General features: G+C 41.2%; 1 protein-coding gene across 1 annotated transcript in view; it reads left to right on the forward strand.

The window, feature by feature from the left end:
- Positions 1-584: 584 nt before the first annotated feature.
- The window catches only part of LOC118379464 (ankyrin repeat domain-containing protein 50-like), a 35,062-nt gene continuing 16,751 nt past the window's right edge, over positions 585-18,895 (forward strand). The window contains 3 exon segments of the mRNA XM_035766483.2: positions 585-819; positions 1,769-2,826; positions 16,367-16,602. Coding sequence (XP_035622376.2) covers positions 2,324-2,826; positions 16,367-16,602 — 739 coding nt within the window. The 5' untranslated portion in view covers positions 585-819; positions 1,769-2,323.

The following is an 18,895-nucleotide window of genomic DNA, read 5'->3' on the forward strand; positions in this document are numbered from 1 at the left end:
TCATTTACTCGGTGTGAACTGCAGGCACAAGCATCACTGTTTTTAATTACAACGTGTTACAACTGCAACACCATTCTTGTCATTCTTTAATCAAATAATCCGTGATCTTAGGCAGTTAGCCTGGTAATTTGTCGCTCTGGATAAGAGCGTCTGCTAAATGACTTAAATGTAAATGTAAATGTAATTCCTGTATTCTGTTCTGAAAACACCCAAATGATCAACCAGTTGGAAAACAATGTTTTACACCATAGTGCCTTGAATGATTAATGTTAACTCAAAGGTCATCAGTGATTATAAATTGTCTGGAAAATGTTTTACTGTCACTTTTTCCTCTATGCAACATTGTCGTAATAACATTAGGCCTATATTAGCATTGTTATACATCTTATGTGAAGAAAGAAAACGGCTGGTTTTAACGCGAACACTTTTTTTTAAAACTAATTATTGTTGTTCTTTAAAATGCAGAAAATGTGCGTTTATTTGGCCGTTATAATGGCGGCTTGCGGAGCCAAAACCCCAATTCCCATCAGACTTTGCGTCCATCCTGCGTGTGTGCTCTGTATGCAAGGAGGGATGAAATTTTGGAGAGCGTTTGGAGGAAGAGAATGGTTTGCTGGTTACAGTGCTGTGTTGGATAGCAGGAACCGCCGCTGCTGAAATATAGAATAATGCAAAGACGCGGATGGACGAAGTGGAAGATGGGGCTTGGAAATCTATTAGGCAAATCAAATATTGCTTTTAAAGCATAGCATTTGGTTAGACGACAGATGGTTTTACCACGGACACAGAAACCAATAGAAAAGGGAGATTCAGCAAGAGGTGAGAAGCCGCAGGCTATACGAGACATTTGAAACTGTAACATTGAAAAACGTTATACACATTTGCTTAAAGTTTAAAAAATAGTTGCATTGTATTTTACCAGATTACGGGCAGCATTCAGTTAATTGACCTATTTGCTCTTAATGGGCATGACATTATCTTTACATTGTGTATGTTTTTAGATCGACTAAAGGTGTTCGATTGTATTATATTTTAGAAATGGGTGAGGTTTTTTGTCATACAAAAGACGGTGTAGCCTAACCAGTCTTTGGTCCACGTTTCATCGACACCTATGACAGTTTACCCCTAATAGCGGTTGTGTCTACCTATTCGTAGGTTTTTTTTTTTTTGCCGTTGCATTTCGGTAATGAGTTTTTTTTTTAAACTACCTCTTGTCATTTCTTTCTAAAACTGAGAGCGCTGTAGCAGGCTATAATGGTTACGCGATAAAATGTGTGCCTAGAAAACTGGAGAAAGGTGAATAATAACATTTACCGGACATAATACATGTGTTTTAAAGTGATATACCCATTACTGTTATGCAGAATAGCGCCCACCTGTATGACAGATCTGAATAGAATCCGACACTTTAAGGTTATTGCTTTTAGCCATTATAGGGGATAGGGAACATCGATGTAGTAGGAAGAGAAAGGGGGTCCTCTCATTTGGAGTTTTCCCCGTTCAGGACGGATGTGATTTTTTTGCGACACAGCCACATAGGAAGAAGGATCCGTGAGTAGGCTAGAGAAACTGAACGAAACCATGCCCAGAGTCCAAGTGTGAGGACCATCAGCAATGTCTTGTTAGTTACTGTGTTATAAACAAACTCCCCATTCAGCAAATGCTATGCATTTTCGAAATGGGGGTGAACTGTGTAGTTGTATTGCTAGATAGAAGTTGAACCTCTAATCTGATTTTTTTAATTTTTACACCAAACTGTTTATTCCAGGAAAGTGACGCTCAATGTTTATGGACAGACCAACGCATCTCTGGCAAATGTAATGGAAACAATATCTCTGCTCCAGTTTCTCTTTGAAATGTGTCAAGGGAAACAGATAACTGACTCTCAGGGCTAATCAAGCAGTGGTTGAGTTTGAAAGTGGATGCACTCAAAGCACTGTGCCCTGTCATGCACAACACCATGTTAAAGCAACAAACCTGGAATAACACTGGGCATTCAGTCCAGCCAATGAGAAAGCCATGGAAAAAGTTAGTGGAAAATGTACAGTATAAGCCTCAATTGTGACTCTTTTCTTGCCCCATATATTAAGCGACGTCTCAAAAACTGGTTTTCTTGTCCACAACCATTCTGTGTTTTCTCAGAAGGGAGCCTCAGTTTCACTTTGGCTTTATGACAACGCTAAGGACAGCTGCAATCAACTTGGAAAAGCACATGTGGAGTCAACAAAATGGATATTCGAATTTACAGCTGGCCCACTCTGGGTTGAAAACGTGAGGGCAAGGAAAGCCCTATGAGGAATAGTCGGAATAGCAGTATCTCAAAATGGCCCAAACCAGTTTGCTGCAGGGGAAGCGTTTTTACTGCAGGGACTGGGTCTTCCACAAGATCCAGCACTGCATTCGGGAAAAAACGAATGGCCTGAGTGGTGTGATCACCACTCCCAGCAAGCAGTCCTCTGCCTCCGGTACTTGCGCACCCAACCCCAGCGGCAGTTCCGCAGCAGGCTCTGCGAAGGCCACCACCTGGGGGGTGTTGCTGGTGGGGGGGCCTGGGAGTGGGAAGACGGCCCTATGCACAGAGCTTCTGTGGCCCACCTCAGCCCAGGGGGCTCATCGGGGGCTGCAGCAGCAGAATCTGGCCTTCCATTTTTGCCGTGCGGACGACTCGGACACACTCTGCCTTGGCGGCTTCATCCGAGGCCTGGTGGCCCAGATCTGCCAGAGCGGCCTGGTGCCGGATTACAAGGAGAAGGTGCATGAACCAGCGGTGCAGAGCGCCCTGCAGCCCGGGGAGTGTGAGAGAAACCCCACTGAGGCTTTCAAGAGGTAAGTGAAACCTGCTACCCCACCCCCTTCCCTCCTCTCCCTTCCTTGCCTTACCCCACCCCTCCCCTTTTCACTGCTCAAACACTTTCCTTAACCCCAACCTCCTCTCTCCCCCTACCCATTGATGAAGTGTTTGTGTTGTTGTTTTCCCCTTGTGTGGCATGCTGTGGGACTGTCCCAACTAGCCCTTGGTTGAGGAAAGGTCAGTTATTTTAAGTGGCACCAAAGCTCAGATGGCCAAAGGGAAGAACATATATCTAATACAAGTACAATTGGACATACAGATAACAAAAACTGTTAGACTGGGGCTAACTGCTATGTGTGTATGTTACTTGCATGACTTATCTACACGACGTGTTAGCCAGTCTATACTATTACACACATGGGATGGGTTAGCCAGTCTATACTATTACACACATGGGATGAATTATCAGTCTATACTATTACATACATGGGATGAATTAGCCAGTCTATACTATTACATACATGGCATGGATTAGCCAGTCTCTGCTATTCCACACATGGGATGAATTAGCCAGTCTATACTATTACACACATGGGATGAATTAGCCAGTCTATACTATTATATACATGGGATGAATTAGCCAGTCTATACTATTACATAGATGGGATGAATTAGCCAGTCTATACTATTACACACATGGGATGAATTAGCCAGTCTATACTATTACATACATGGGATGGATTAGCCAGTCTATACTATTACATGCATGGGATGAATTAGCCAGTCTATACTATTACATAGATGGGATGAATTAGCCAGTCTATACTATTACATAGATGGGATGAATTAGCCAGTCTATACTATTACATACATGGCATGGATTAGCCAGTCTCTGCTATTCCACACATGGGATGAATTAGCCAGTCTATACTATTACATAGATGGGATGAATTAGCCAGTCTATACTATTACACACATGGGATGAATTAGCCAGTCTATACTATTACATACATGGGATGGATTAGCCAGTCTATACTATTACATGCATGGGATGAATTAGCCAGTCTATACTATTACATAGATGGGATGAATTAGCCAGTCTATACTATTACATAGATGGGATGAATTAGCCAGTCTATACTATTACATACATGGCATGGATTAGCCAGTCTCTGCTATTCCACACATGGGATGAATTAGCCAGTCTATACTATTACACACATGGGATGAATTAGCCAGTCTATACTATTACACACATGGGATGAATTAGCCAGTCTTTACTATTACATACATGGGATGAATTAGCCAGTCTATACTATCACATACATGGGATGAATTAGCCAGTCTATACTATTACATACATGGGATGGATTAGCCAGTCTATACTATTACATGCATGGGATGAATTTGCCAGTCTATACTATCACACACATGGGATGAATTAGCCAGTCTATACTATTACACACATGGGATGAATTAGCCAGTCTATACTATAACATACATGGGATGGATTAGCCAGTCTATACTATTACATGCATGGGATGAATTAGCCAGTCTATACTATAACATACATGGGATGGATTAGCCAGTCTATACTATTACATGCATGGGATGAATTTGCCAGTCTATACTATCACACACATGGGATGAATTAGCCAGTCTATACTATTACACACATGGGATGAATTAGCCAGTCTATACTATAACATACATGGGATGGATTAGCCAGTCTATACTATTACACACATGGGATGAATTAGCCAGTCTATACTATTACATAGATGGGATGAATTAGCCAGTCTATACTATTACATAGATGGGATGAATTAGCCAGTCTATACTATTACATAGATGGGATGAATTAGCCAGTCTATACTATTACATACATGGCATGGATTAGCCAGTCTCTGCTATTCCACACATGGGATGAATTAGCCAGTCTATACTATTACACACATGGGATGAATTAGCCAGTCTTTACTATTACATACATGGGATGAATTAGCCAGTCTATACTATCACATACATGGGATGAATTAGCCAGTCTATACTATTACATACATGGGATGGATTAGCCAGTCTATACTATTACATGCATGGGATGAATTAGCCAGTCTATACTATCACATACATGGGATGAATTAGCCAGTCTATACTATTTCATACATGGGATGAATTAGCCAGTCTATACTATGACATACATGGGATGAATTAGCCAGTCTATACTATTACATACATGGGATGGATTAGCCAGTCTATACTATTACATGCATGGGATGAATTTGCCAGTCTATACTATCACATACATGGGATGAATTAGCCTGTCTATACTATTTCATACATGGGATGAATTAGCCAGTCTATACTATTACATACATGGGATGAATTAGCCAGTCTATAATATTACACACATGGGATAAATTAGCCAGTCTATACTATTACACACATGGGATGGATTAGCCAGTCTATACTATTACATACATGGGATGAATTAGCCAGTCTATACTATTACATACATGGGATGAATTAGCCAGTCTATACTATTACATACATGGGATGAATTAGCCAGTCTATACTATTACATACATGGGATGAATTAGCCAGTCTATACTATCACATACATGGGATGGGTCAGCCAGTCTATACTATTACACACATGGGATGGATTAGCCAGTCTGTACTATTACACACATGGGATGGAATGCAGTGTTGAACACACATGCCTCATGCCTGGCCATCTGGTGATGCTTATTGCACCATCTCTACATCACACACTGGGAAAGTAGGTCAAACGTTCAGTGAGGTAAATCATTTTTAAATAGTCAACAGACTCATTGATTTCCCTTGGGTTATACACCTTTCCCAACGGAAGTCGAGGAAGTAGCCCTGTGTCAGTTAGTGTAGTAATAAGGCACTATCGATGCCTGGGACTTGACTGTGAACTTTGAGATTGAAGACAGGTTAACATGGGGACATGGACAACCTGTGGAAATACAGAGGTCCATTTCTGGTCAGAGTGCTTCTCACAGACCGCATCACCAACTAATCCTGGCCTAAACAAGGGTATTTCTTCACCGCTTGAGGTTTGGTTCAGACTCGGTGGACAACATACAGAATTCTTATCCAATGAAGATCACAGCCTTTTGTTTGGGGAGTAAATATGAACTCTGAAGAATTTCTTATCACCATCTCAGGTGTAAAAGTGTCGTGGATACTGTTGTACACAAATAATCTCACGGCCCCTTGGCAATCTACTAGATGTTGTCAGGTTGCAGAACGTTGGAATGTGGAAGATCTGTAGCCAAGCCAAGATCCTCCGCTTTATTTTTGGGGACTGGCATTTACAATAGGCAAAGCAAGTAATTGAGGAATATAGAAAAAGTGTATTATTCTTCCAAAATGATGGTTACCCTAATTGACTTTAGGGATATCATTTCACAGTGGGTGGAAAACACATCTCAGGTGAACGTGTTCCAATAACTAGGCTATATTCTCGATCAATAAATGAAAAAGAGTGTGTTCATTTGTTACATTTTTGTCATTTAACTGATGCACTTATCCAGAGTGACTTACAGGAGCAATTAGGGTTAAGTGTCTTGCTCAAGGGCACGTCGACAGATTTTTCCACCAGTCTTGTTTAGCCTTTGGCCCCCACTCAGGTTTAAAACCTTACCAGCATGTGAATACCAGAGAGTTTAACCAAATTCCTCGTCAAAGCCAAACAAGCGTGTATGTTGATCGTAATCATCGGTTGTGTGTCAATGCAATAAACCTGGTTCAGATGTTGGTTGACATCTCCATCCTATGCACAGCCATCCTCTCCATTCACCATTGTGTGCTTTTCTAGTCACCAGAGTAAGCTATATCTTGAATAGGATATCTTGGATAGGAACAACGGCAACATGAAAACCTGGGAGGGAGGGGATCTAACTACAATATGCTTTGCCTCTATTAATGGCCTCTACCATGTTTTGACTAGAGCACTAGCAGTGTAATTAAATGTGGCCTTGTTTGAAACTATCCAACAACAGTCTCTCTCTCCCCAACATGTCTTTTTTCCCTCGGGACAAAAGAGCACACATAAATAGGTGGAATTAACTCAGTCATGTGGGCACTCTAAAAGCTGAAGGCACTGGGAAATGTGCTGAGAGGGGAGATTACTTTTTTGTTTAGGTGAGAGCTTTTGGGGTTTGTTTGTAAGTCTAATTTTCAAATGGGCGTGCAGTTGTTTGAATAACTGCCAGGCAAATCTGTGCGTGGTAGCAAAGGGAGCTTGTAGGGTGTTCATGGCTTGAATCTGAAAACCAGGTTTGAGTTTCTTGTCAGAATTCTGTCTGCGTTCTTGCCTTTAGGACCCTTTTGCTTTGAAAGTTGATTGTGGTTTTTCCAAATGTTCTATATGTGCTCCAAATAAAAACATTGTTAAATACATAGGCCTACAGCTAGCATAACAAGCTAATGTTCTAAAGCTTTTTACATGCAAGGACTGAAGCCGATGACAAGTTTGTTGCTAGTCTTTACAAATCACATTGACAGCAATATGCTGCTTTTCGTCTACTGTAGTTGGAGCTTCGGGTGTTATTAACCTCTTGATTCTAGCCATCCCGGATCCGGGATCGTGAATACAGCCTCAAGCTCATTACCATAACGCAACGTTAACTATTCATGAAAATCGCAAATGAAATGAAATAAATATGCTAGCTCTCAAGCGTAGCCTTTTGTTAACAACACTGTCATCTCAGATTTTCAAAATATGCTTTTCAACCATAGCAAAACAAGCATTTGTGTAACAGTATTGATAGCTAGCGTAGCATTTAGCGTTAGCATTCAGCGGGCAACATTTTCACAAAAACAAGAAAAGCATTCAAATAAAATAATTTACCTTTGAAGAACTTCAGATGTTTTCAATGAGGAGACTCTCAGTTAGATAGCAAATGTTCAGTTTTTCCAAAAAGATTATTTGTTTAGGACAAATCGCTCTGTTTTGTTCATCACGTTAAGCCACGAAAAAAACCTGTATCCAGGAGTGTAATTATCCCCGCAGCTCATTAGCATAACACAACGTTAACTATTCATGAAAATCGCAAATGAAATGAAATAAATATATTAGCTCTCAAGCTTAGCCTTTTGTTAACAACACTGTCATCTCAGATTTTCAAAATATGCTTTTCAACCATAGCAAAACAAGCATTTGTGTAACAGTATTGATAGCTAGCGTAGCATTTAGCGTTAGCATTCAGCGGGCAACATTTTCACAAAAACAAGAAAAGCATTCAAATAAAATCATTTACCTTTGAAGAACTTTGGATGTTTTCAATGAGGAGACTCTCAGTTGATAGCAAATGTTCAGTTTTTCCTGAAAGATTCTTTGTGTAGGAGAAATCGCTCCGTTTGGTTCATCACGTTTGGCTACCAAAAAAAAACAAAATTCAGTCATCAAAACGCCAAACTTTTTTCCAAATTAACTCCATAATATCGACTGAAACATGGTAAATGTTGTTTAGAATCAATCCTCAAGGTGTTTTTCACATATCTCTTCGATGATATATCGTTCGTGGAAGTCTCCTCTCTCTGAATCACATGGCTGAATGCGTGCAGCTGAAGATTACGCACCAATTTCGACAAAGGACACCGGGCGGACACCTGGTAAATGTAGTCTCTTATGGCCAATCTTCCAATGATATGCCTACAAACACGTCACAATGCTGCAGACACCTTGGGGAAACGGCAGAATGTGCAGGCTCGTTCAGGGCGCATTCACAGCCATATAAGGAGACAATGGAAAACATTGCCTCAAAAATTTGCTCATTTCCTGTTTGAAGTTTCATCTTGGTTTCGCCTGTAGCATCAGTTCTGTGGCACTCACAGATAATATCTTTGCATTTTTGGAAACGTCAGAGTGTTTTCTTTCCAAAGCTGTCAATTATATGCATAGTCAAGCATCTTTTCGTGACAAAATATCTTGTTTAAAATGGGAACGTTTTTTTATCCATAAATTAAAGGAGCGCCCCCTATATCCAAGAAGTTAATAACATCAACATTCATAAACTCCATAAATTATGGATAGCGATGTATTGAAACTCTGCTGACACTTATTTTCATGGTATATGATTGTCCTAACTTCACAATCCTGTGTCATGATCATCTGATGCAATTCACCATAACATCGCTGGTATCCTGAAAATGCATCTCAACTCTGAGTTTATTTGCATGCCACAAACAGGTGCAACTATGTATCTACCTACCATCGAAATACATCATTATGAAGGCACAGTTCTTGTAAAGTTGGATCAGTACCTGTACTCTGTTTTTGTACTTTGTAGTACTTATTGTACTTTGCAGTACTTATTGTACTGTTGCCTAGAAGGTTGGGGACTGCAGAGGGGCAGTCGGGGGGGAAAGAAGAGGATGCTAATCAAAGATGAAAGTGCCGCGCGCCCTTCATGTGGTGCACGGCTGCGGAAGACTCACTGCAGATTAGGCCACGTTTTAAAGGATGCCGCTGTGGCGCGTCAGGCTCAGCCCCAGACAGCCAGAGAGACGGTCTCAGTGGCTGCAGCTATGACTCAGCATTCTGGAGCCAGCCCCTCTGTCCACGTCGCTTTAACTTGGCATACAGGGGCGGTGGGTATGGGAGTGGGTGTTATGACAACAAATAGCCCAAACACGTTCATCGGATCCCCTTTGCGTGTTTGCATGACGAACATATTATATGTTAACTGAGCTGCTGGCTGCACACACATTCGGAAAGAGGGTCGCTAAGTGATGTGAAATGAAAGCCCCGGCAGATTTCTTTTTGTGCTTTCAGAGGATGTCAATTCGGCAATGCCATGTGGGATATGCCTACTTCTGTCTCGCGCTGACGGGAGTGAATGGGAGGGAAGGAAGTTGCATATGCTTTGTCTGGCACATGATGTTTTCTTGTGTGTCCTCATCAGGATGACCCTCTCATTGCCACCACAGGCTGCTTCGTCAGACATTTACCATGCTATGTGTGTACTGTGTAGCGTGTCCCAGAGTCCAATTTTAACAGAAGTATATACGTAGGGGTAGGAGGTTAAGAAACTAAGATTTAAAGTGGGCTTTTTTGAACAGAAACCGATCTGGTCTCTCTCTCATCAGCAGGAAGCAGATTGTGCAGTCAACCTTTCCACCTGTTCTTGGTTATGGTGATACTATTTATCAAAGTGAATCTGCCTCTACCATTAAAGCCCTGGATGCCGTTTTATCACTGGAGACAGTTTCATCACTCATCACTGTATTCTTTACCAAAAGATTGTCTGGACCGCTTTGAAGTCACGTAGATCACATCATTACACTCTTTTTATTTACGAAGGCCTGCTCCACAAACTTCCGACTCACCTAACATCACTGTAAGGTTAAGATTTCAAATGAAAAGTGATCAAACCCCTTCACAGGGTTGATTCACTCTGGAGACTCCTTTGACGTCTAGGGAGTTAGGTATATCCGTTGCGTGTGGAATGATATACAATGCACTTTAAAATGGAAGGAATTGGTGCCTCTAGGGCATTTCAGATGGATCTTAGGGAAGTTTTTTTACTGAAGAATGTGTCTTGTTTTTTTAATGATTTTGTTTAGCTTTTTTGTGTGTTGTCCTGTATAATACGAGTTTAGTGTGTATATGAATGTGTTGTTTCACAGGTTTATTGTATTTTGATGTGTATTGTGGTGCTATACAGGGATCATCTGGAAAATATGCATTGGGTGTCAACATTGACTCCCTGTCAAAATAAAGGTTTAATCAAATTTTAAAAGAAAATTGGTCTGGGAGTTGGCAGGAGGACATTTCAGATCCCACTGACATTGTTGAATCACTGGCAGCCTGGCCGAGAATGCACACCTTACCACTTAGAAACGTATATCATTTCAGGGGTTAGTGTAGGGAATAAACCTGTTTGTGATCAATCAACTATCTTAAATAACTTAAAAGCACCACATTTAAATACATTTTCTGGTTATGCCAAATTGGACTCATGTTTATTTTTTGTTGTTGCTTCGTTTGAAATAGATGAATTCCAAAGCACAAAGGACGTTGTTTTTGTGTAGGTTATTGAATTGTATAGGCTAACCACTCCTGTCTTTACCTTGTATTGCATGAACTGTCTCTAGAGCACTGTTTACGACAGCTCTAGACCTCTCCCTTTTCTAAGATGTCTGCAGAAAATAGATTTTGCAACATCCATCAACTCATTACCAGATTCCCGCTTTTGTCTGTCTGTAAGCCAACTAATTTGCTGTTTTCACCTTGACTCAAGTTACTGCTAACTTGTAGCCACCTAGTTTGCCATTTTCACCTTGAGTCAAGTTACTGCTAAGTTGTAGTAGCCATTTATACATACATTTAGTCTTCCTTCTAGAGAAAAACACTTTGTCTAAAAGCCCACATTCAGTAAACCCAGTCAACCAATCCATGACTCCTTGCTACTGCAGGGAGGAGGGGGGAATCCCATGGAGATATGACTTGTGGGCAGAATAGCTTTATGCCAACAAAAAAAAGATCTTGATAAACTGTGCAGTTTATCAGAAAATGTCAGAAATGGTTTTGTACTTGCAGAGACTTGTGGGTTGTGGAGATGCAGTTGTTTGAGCATTAGAACTGTTTGGACTTTGTTCTGCAGCACCAGTAGACATGTCTGAGATCCCCATTGCTTTATACTCTAAATGCGTTGCTGTACTTTCTTGACTCCTCTTTGACAAAATGCTAGTATTGTTCATTCCAGCATAGTTACCAATTCACCTCTGTATACATACAAGGTGAAAAGTCCTTCATTTGTTTATGAAGCATGCAGCTGAAGTCTCCTAGAGAGCAATAGTAATGGTGTCTTTTTGTAGGCACTAACGGAGGCTAACTCCGCCATGGCTCGTTGGCCAAAGCCTATGGGGGAAATAAAACATTTTTGGAGGGGTAAACGTAGAAACTAAGGTCTGCGGTAAACACAGGCTTAGGAGATTTGTGACCAAATACTTATTTTCCACCATAATTTCCTACAATGTGATTATCTGGATTTTTAGTTGAAGTGTACCTATGATGAAAATTACAGGCCTCTCATCTTTTTAAGTGGGAGAACTTGCACAAATGGTGTCTGACTAAATACTTTTTTGCCCCACTGTATATGAACTCATCGGTCCAGAGAATGGACTTCCAGAAACCTTCAGGTTTCTCCAGGTGGTCTCTGACAAAGTTAAAATGGGCCATTTGGTTCTTTTTTGACAGCAGAGGCTTTTTCCTAGAAACCCTCCCATGAATAGCATTTCGGTTCAGTGTTCTTAGTGTTGAAGCACAGTTACCGGAGATGCAGCAAGGGAGGTCTGCAAAGCTCTAGATGTTATGTTTGGGTTGGTTTTTACCTGATTTACTATTGTTCTTGAGGCTCTTGGGATATTTTGGAAGGGTGTCCACTTCTAGGCTGAGTTGCTGTCACTGTAAATGCTCTCCATTTTCCATTTGTAAAAAGTGGACTGACGGAGCTGAAATCTTTTTGAGATGATTTGATAGCCTTCCCTAGACTGATGTGACCTCACTACCCTCGTCCTGATGTCCTCTGAATTATGCGTTCCTCTCGGCATGGTGTGCTTTGCATTCACCTGGATGGGTCACGCCAAACTGACCAGGTTTCTTATCTCTATTTATCAGAGTCTCGCCCAAACTCTTTCCTAATGTTCTCTCCTTTGACTGGTTCATTATTTATACCCACCTGATTCTACTTACCTACTTGATTTAACCAATGCATCTTGGGGTTCACTTATTTTTGGCACCTACACTAATGATTTTTTAATTGAGTTTTTCTACTACATGCATGATTTCCTCTCCACCAGAGTTTCCAAACTTGGTCCTCGGGATCCCACGGGGTGCACGTTTTTGTTTCTGACCTAGAACTACACGTCTGATTCACTAATCATCAAGCTTTGATCATTTGAATCAGCGGTGTAGTGTTAGCGCAAAAACCAAAACGTGAACCACTTGGGGGTCCTGAGGATCGAGTTTGGGAAACGCTGCTCTACACTAACTTATGGTATTGGTAAATATAAACCTCTTATGTCAGATCAAAAAGACTGGTTATGATTAAATTAAGGTTTCATGGTTAAAAAAATATATATATAGCAGCGCTGTGTATATATATAGATATATATTAGATCATTAGAATGCATTCAGCCAAAAGCCACAAAACACAGCTGAATGGATTTCTGCAAATATGTAAACACCACGGGAGTCCTCTTACATTTGGGAACTTTACAGTCCTATTGATTAGTCCACATTTCTTGCTAACTAACCAACCTGCATCTCTAGCTGTAGCCACAGAAGAACTATATGGGGATAAAAATTCAGCCACTCGTCCAACGACATGACATTCCCCAGCAGCTAACAGTATCTAGCTGAAGTTTGACGCAGTGTTTTTCGCTCGCTAATTAAATAGTTACATCAGTGGATAATGTGGCTAATAGGCTAGTTTATGACTGACTTGGGATCATTGCCCTTGCTAGTTGAATTGTATTCACATTAGTTGGTTTTCTTTCCAAAATATTGAGTCATTGAAACTGAATCCCGAATGGCTGGAGGCAGCATACAATGTACCAGGCCAGCTGTGATTTACAACCTGATAGCAATATTTGTTGAACTACCAAAAGAATGTATTGTGGTGAATTATGAGTCATGCATTGTACTGCATCCATCTATTCTGCAAACAATGCCCAACTCTACGCCATGGAATGCTGAGTCAAATAGAACCTAATTTTAAAACCCTCATAAAGTTGGTTTTGTAGCATAAACTGGGAATTGTATATTTTGGGCTGATATGATTGTCTGTTTGTTTCATATCTACAAAGTAGTTAAAATGCTGTCAGTTCCACTTTATGGTATAAATTAATAATATGCATTTTCCAAATTCGGGGCTGGTTGCTTTTTCTCTGTCTATATCCCCCTGATGGGGCATGAGTCAACTGTTGTCATACAGTCTTTTTCTGCTAAGCTCTCCTGACTCTGCAAAGAAGCTGAGCAGGCTAAATGGACTCTCTAAAGGAAGAAATCCAGGTGCTCCCGTTCAAATGGATTCTCCTAATGAAGAGTCGTTCGTTTTCCACTGTGGCACTGTATAATGCTAGTAGCTATTGCTTTTCAATGGGGTCTCTGCAGTGAGTCGTTGACTCACCTGCAGCTCTACTCCATTAATAGAATGGTGTCATGGCCGGACATGTATATTGGACTAGAGCCAGTCTCCCTGCGCCATTGCATGACGGGGGAAATTTCAGGCTCAGCGCCCACTCCATAAAAGCGACTCAGTAAATTTGTAAGACGCGGGCACGGTGCCCAGTGCTGACTGTCGGCCCAGACATCTTCACTAAACATCACAGTGAAATCCACTTTGCACAATGTGGCCGGGCCGTGGAAGATGGGGACCGCAGCGTAACAGATGGCGGGTGCATTAGGCTCGTTTCACGTTCTCTTTCTTTCCAAAATGATAATGGGCCTCAGCTATTGGCATATTTTGAGGATGTAATACAAAAGCCCCAAATAGTTGGTGTTAAGGTCTGAGGGACAGGATGCGTCACAAATACACTCATCATAGGCTGAGGTACTTAGGAAGGTAGTCTGGCACTCATCCCATTGTTGTGTTCATTTCAGGCCCCTGACCCCTTCCTGCAGGAAAGTCAGTTGTCAACAGTTCTGAAAGCAGTTGATTTTTAGAGAAAGAATAGCTCTTTGTCTCGTAACAAGGCCTGCATTGCTGTCGCTGTGAATTTGTTCGTCTCTGCAGTAGTTTGGAGCACACAAACTCTGCAGATGGACATTCCTCTTGGCTGGTTTCCCTGCCTGTACTGCAGATTCGATGTGGGGCTGCAGTCGTCAGAAAGAGCGATCAGCCATTTTTCTCTGAGATGGTGCGATGTAATGATGGAGCTTGAAGGTTGATGACTGCGCATTACCCTCCCTTTCTTGCACTTGAGAAAATGAGCTGCTGGAAAATAGAGGATTGGAGGGCAGGTTTGGCTGAGAAAGTGTTTGCTGAGCCGTTGGAATTGCATTCTGACTTAAAGTAACATTTAAAACACTCTAATTTGGGGATCAGCGAGGGCATGCATAACTACGGGCTGTTTTAGCGGTGGTGGGAATTTACAACAGCAAAATAACAGTTTCAACACAGGAATCAGGTTGGGTTAGCAGCTCTGTACACAGGCACTAAAGTCTTGCCAGCACAAACATGTGGTTGGAAAATAACGGGGAAAAAATACAGGGCTGACATCATGGCATTTATGCACGCAGTCATACTAGGCATTATCATTCCAGCAAATGGGATCTTCACTTTTCCCTTTGGCTTGCACGCTTATGTTATGTCGATACAGCATTTAAACCCTTTGGGTTTGTGAGTATAGCTGAGTGTTGGTTGTTTAATGCTGTACATTATTCACAGTGCATCCAGGCTGTTTTAATGGGTGTGTGGGTGTGTGTGTGTGTAGGCTCAAACACTGACAGGGATTTTTAACGACTCTCAAATAATTTCCCTGACTTTTTAAGACAGTTGTCGTCCATGAAAGCATGGCTTGTCTTCATTTGATTCATGTGGACCTGCTCGGTCTGTTTTCAATTGAAATTCAGTTCTTTTCTATCACATTTTCTCTCAGCAGACAGCTAATAGACAATCTAGAGGATTGAGTCTATATGCAGTGTTGTACAGTCTATATGCAGTGTAATACAGTCTATATGCAGTGTTATACAGTCTATATGCAGTGTTATACAGTCTATATGCAGTGTTGTACAGTCTATATGCAGTGTTGTACAGTCTATATGCAGTGTAATACAGTCTATATGCAGTGTTATACAGTCTATATGCAGTGTTATAGTCTATATGCAGTGTAATACAGTCTATATGCAGAGTTGTAGTCTATATGCAGTGTAATACAGTCTATATGCAGTGTAATACCGTCTATATGCAGTGTAATACAGTCTATATGCAGTGTAATACAGTCTATATGCAGTGTAATGCAGTGTAATACAGTCTATATGCAGTGTAATACAGTCTATATGCAGTGTTATACAGTCTATATGCAGTGTTATACAGTCTATATGCAGTGTAATACAGTCTATATGCAGTGTTATACAGTCTATATGCAGTGTAATACAGTCTATATGCAGTGTAATACAGTCTATATGCAGTGTTATACAGTCTATATGCAGTGTAATACAGTCTATATGCAGTGTTATACAGTCTATATGCAGTGTAATACAGTCTATATGCAGTGTAATACAGTCTATATGCAGTGTTATACAGTCTATATGCAGTGATGTCTGTACTGCAGATTTCAATTCCCTAAAGGGGTTTCAGTTTTAGAGATTGCGTTTGCACTGTGAAGGCAGGTCAAGGGCCTGAAAGTTAAACTGTTGATTGAGAGAAAGTTTCTAAGATACAATCAAACGTTTGATACAGACTGACATTAAATCCATTTTTGATGTAGGTGGACTTTCATCCTCACCTTTCCTCAACAGTATCAACTTGCTGTGGGAAGCGTTAGGTGCACAGAGAGATTTCTAAATCTTTCCTCTTCTATTTTGCCCTACAGGTGTGTTCTCCTCCCACTCTTGAGCGCCAAGCCGCCTCAGCAGGCCCTCTTCCTCCTGGTAGACTCTATTGACGAAGGCTGTCAGCTGGGTGAGGGGGAACAGAGGTCTTCAGGTTCAGGCACCCCCAGAACCATCGCTGAGCTTCTGGCCAGCCACCATGAGTTCTTCCCACCCTGGCTCCTCCTCATCTGCTCAGCACGCCGACAGAACAGGGCCATCACCAAACTGTTCACAGGTCTGAGTAAATTTGTTTGGGTACCTTTCGGGTTGGGTGATAGGGTTCTCATCAGGTTTTGAAATACTTTGTTTTTAATTTCTTTTGGGATCCATATGGTGAGGCTTATATACAGCAGTTGGTATATGTTGTTTCGTATATTCACAAAATGAGTCATTTTCCACCAAATGGAAAAATGTATCGCAGAACACATTTTAGTTCCCTTTAGACAACACACATGGCCACACATACAAACAATTCACAGGAATGTTGCATCTTGTATTGACACTAGTCTGCCACTTGTGGCTCCTTGAAGAATAAAACTTCCTCTTAACTGCTTTTGTTTGCATACATTAAGCATATGTTTCTCCGGAGATATATGGATTTCCTTTGGGTTTTCTGTAAGGTAATCATAGTAAAAGCCTTTTCAGTTATATTTAAACTCTTACTGAGCAGGTTATGTCATTTTCTTCTGGAGTACAGATTATTCTACTCCGTGTCGTGATAAATGTCAGCCTTTTCGGCAACTATTAAACAAAGCACATGTCATGCTGTGCTTCCAGCCACGTCGGCTCAGCGAATGCTAATTCCGTATAGATTTTAACATCGTGAAATGCTAAAAAGATTAGGTCCTGCCACAGAACGCTTAAATATCACGGTGTCTTGCGAAAACGACTACTGCTCTCTGTGCCATGACAAGCCGAACTAGCGGCCATTATCGAGCTGTCAGAATAACAGCCCACTATTGGGTGATGAGCAGAGAGGCTGGCGTAACATTAATCGAACCAGTAAGAGAGTGTGGGTGTAATACCCGCCGCAGAGCCTGCACTGTTGTGTCCCCTTCAGCTCTCCAAACACAATATGTGGGAGATTCGGATGCCCTCCTGTTGCTGCTTGAAACATCATGTAAAACCCCATTTAAAACAGCCCTGTTTATTCTGTGCTCTATTCAGAAAGTGGTTGCCAAATGCAATTAAGGTTTCTTGCTGAATAGAATTCCTATGCTATGCTAGTTTAGGCATTACTGGCTGTGGGCAGGGTTAACGCAGGGAAGCTAGCAGTTTTGAACAAGACGATGTACTGATTCATATTCTGCCACATAACTGCAAATGTTAATAAGATGGGCAAACAACTCAAGAAATGTCTAGAGAGATTCAATCATATTTACATGCGCTGTATGAAAACACATTTTTTTCTTGAGCACAGTCAAGGACTTTTGGAATCGTGAAAGGATAGGGTTCTGGAAGCCTGCCCGAAAGCTCTTCTATGGCACTGTTTTGTTTTGTACGTCGATAACATGAGCAGGAATTTGAGAGAGGATTCTTAAATCAATATTTTGACCCTTGTGTGGACCAGCCATGCCAATTCCGATGGACATAAAATAGATATGAAATTGAAATGTAAGCGTTGCATCGAGATAATCAAACGTAATAGTTGCTGGAAGGTCTGCAGAGGCATTCAGTTCCCATTACACCAGTGACCTGGACCCCCTGCCTAACAGTATTGATCTAACCGAACACAGCGGCCGATTAATCATAGCTCTGTCATGTCTCCTTTCCGTACTGTCCTTAGCCCACAGAACACACAGATGCATTGCACACATTGACGTGAGTGGAATGCTTTGTCTGATTTGCATACTATTTTAAACGTTTCCGTTATTCCATTCATCATGAGCGGAAAGGTATCAGACATTTGTGATTTTGCCCCCAACCGTAGATCCGTATTTGTGGATTTCATGAGACATCAATTGTTGGGGATGGAATTACTGCTGGTATATGCCACCAATGTAAATCCCTGATGATAATCCTCATCAGGAAGTTGCTTCCTGATCATTAATAGTGATATTAATGATTACTGGTATTTTTACTTACAGTTGTTTTGATATGGTTTTATTGAGAAATCCGATAAACAACAGTTATCTCTTGTGTTTTCTGTTTGACTCCCGTCCTCTCGATCCCTTTAGTTGTCACTATGATAAGGGCCAAGCCCGTGTATTAGCCGACTGTCACTTTAAACGCCCCGCGGAATAATAAAAACAGCGAGATACCTTTTACCTGTCTGTTGCAGATGGAAAATGAACATGTCAAACATGTGTTTTGAAATGCTGCTAGCTGTTGTAACAGTCACAGGATCAGAAGTCTACACACCGATAAAGTGGCTTGTGCTTCTGAGTAATAGGTTTAGCATTCACAGAAAGCAAAACTCAAGAGTTTCTTGACGTGGTCAAGCCATTCATTTTGGTTTAGTCTGTGTTCATTGTTCTGTGTTTTCCACCCCATCAGCAACCGTTCAGCTCTGCAGCCTCCCACACACA

The sequence above is a fragment of the Oncorhynchus keta genome, chromosome 4, assembly GCF_023373465.1.
Source record: "Oncorhynchus keta strain PuntledgeMale-10-30-2019 chromosome 4, Oket_V2, whole genome shotgun sequence".
Lineage (NCBI taxonomy): Eukaryota > Metazoa > Chordata > Actinopteri > Salmoniformes > Salmonidae > Oncorhynchus > Oncorhynchus keta.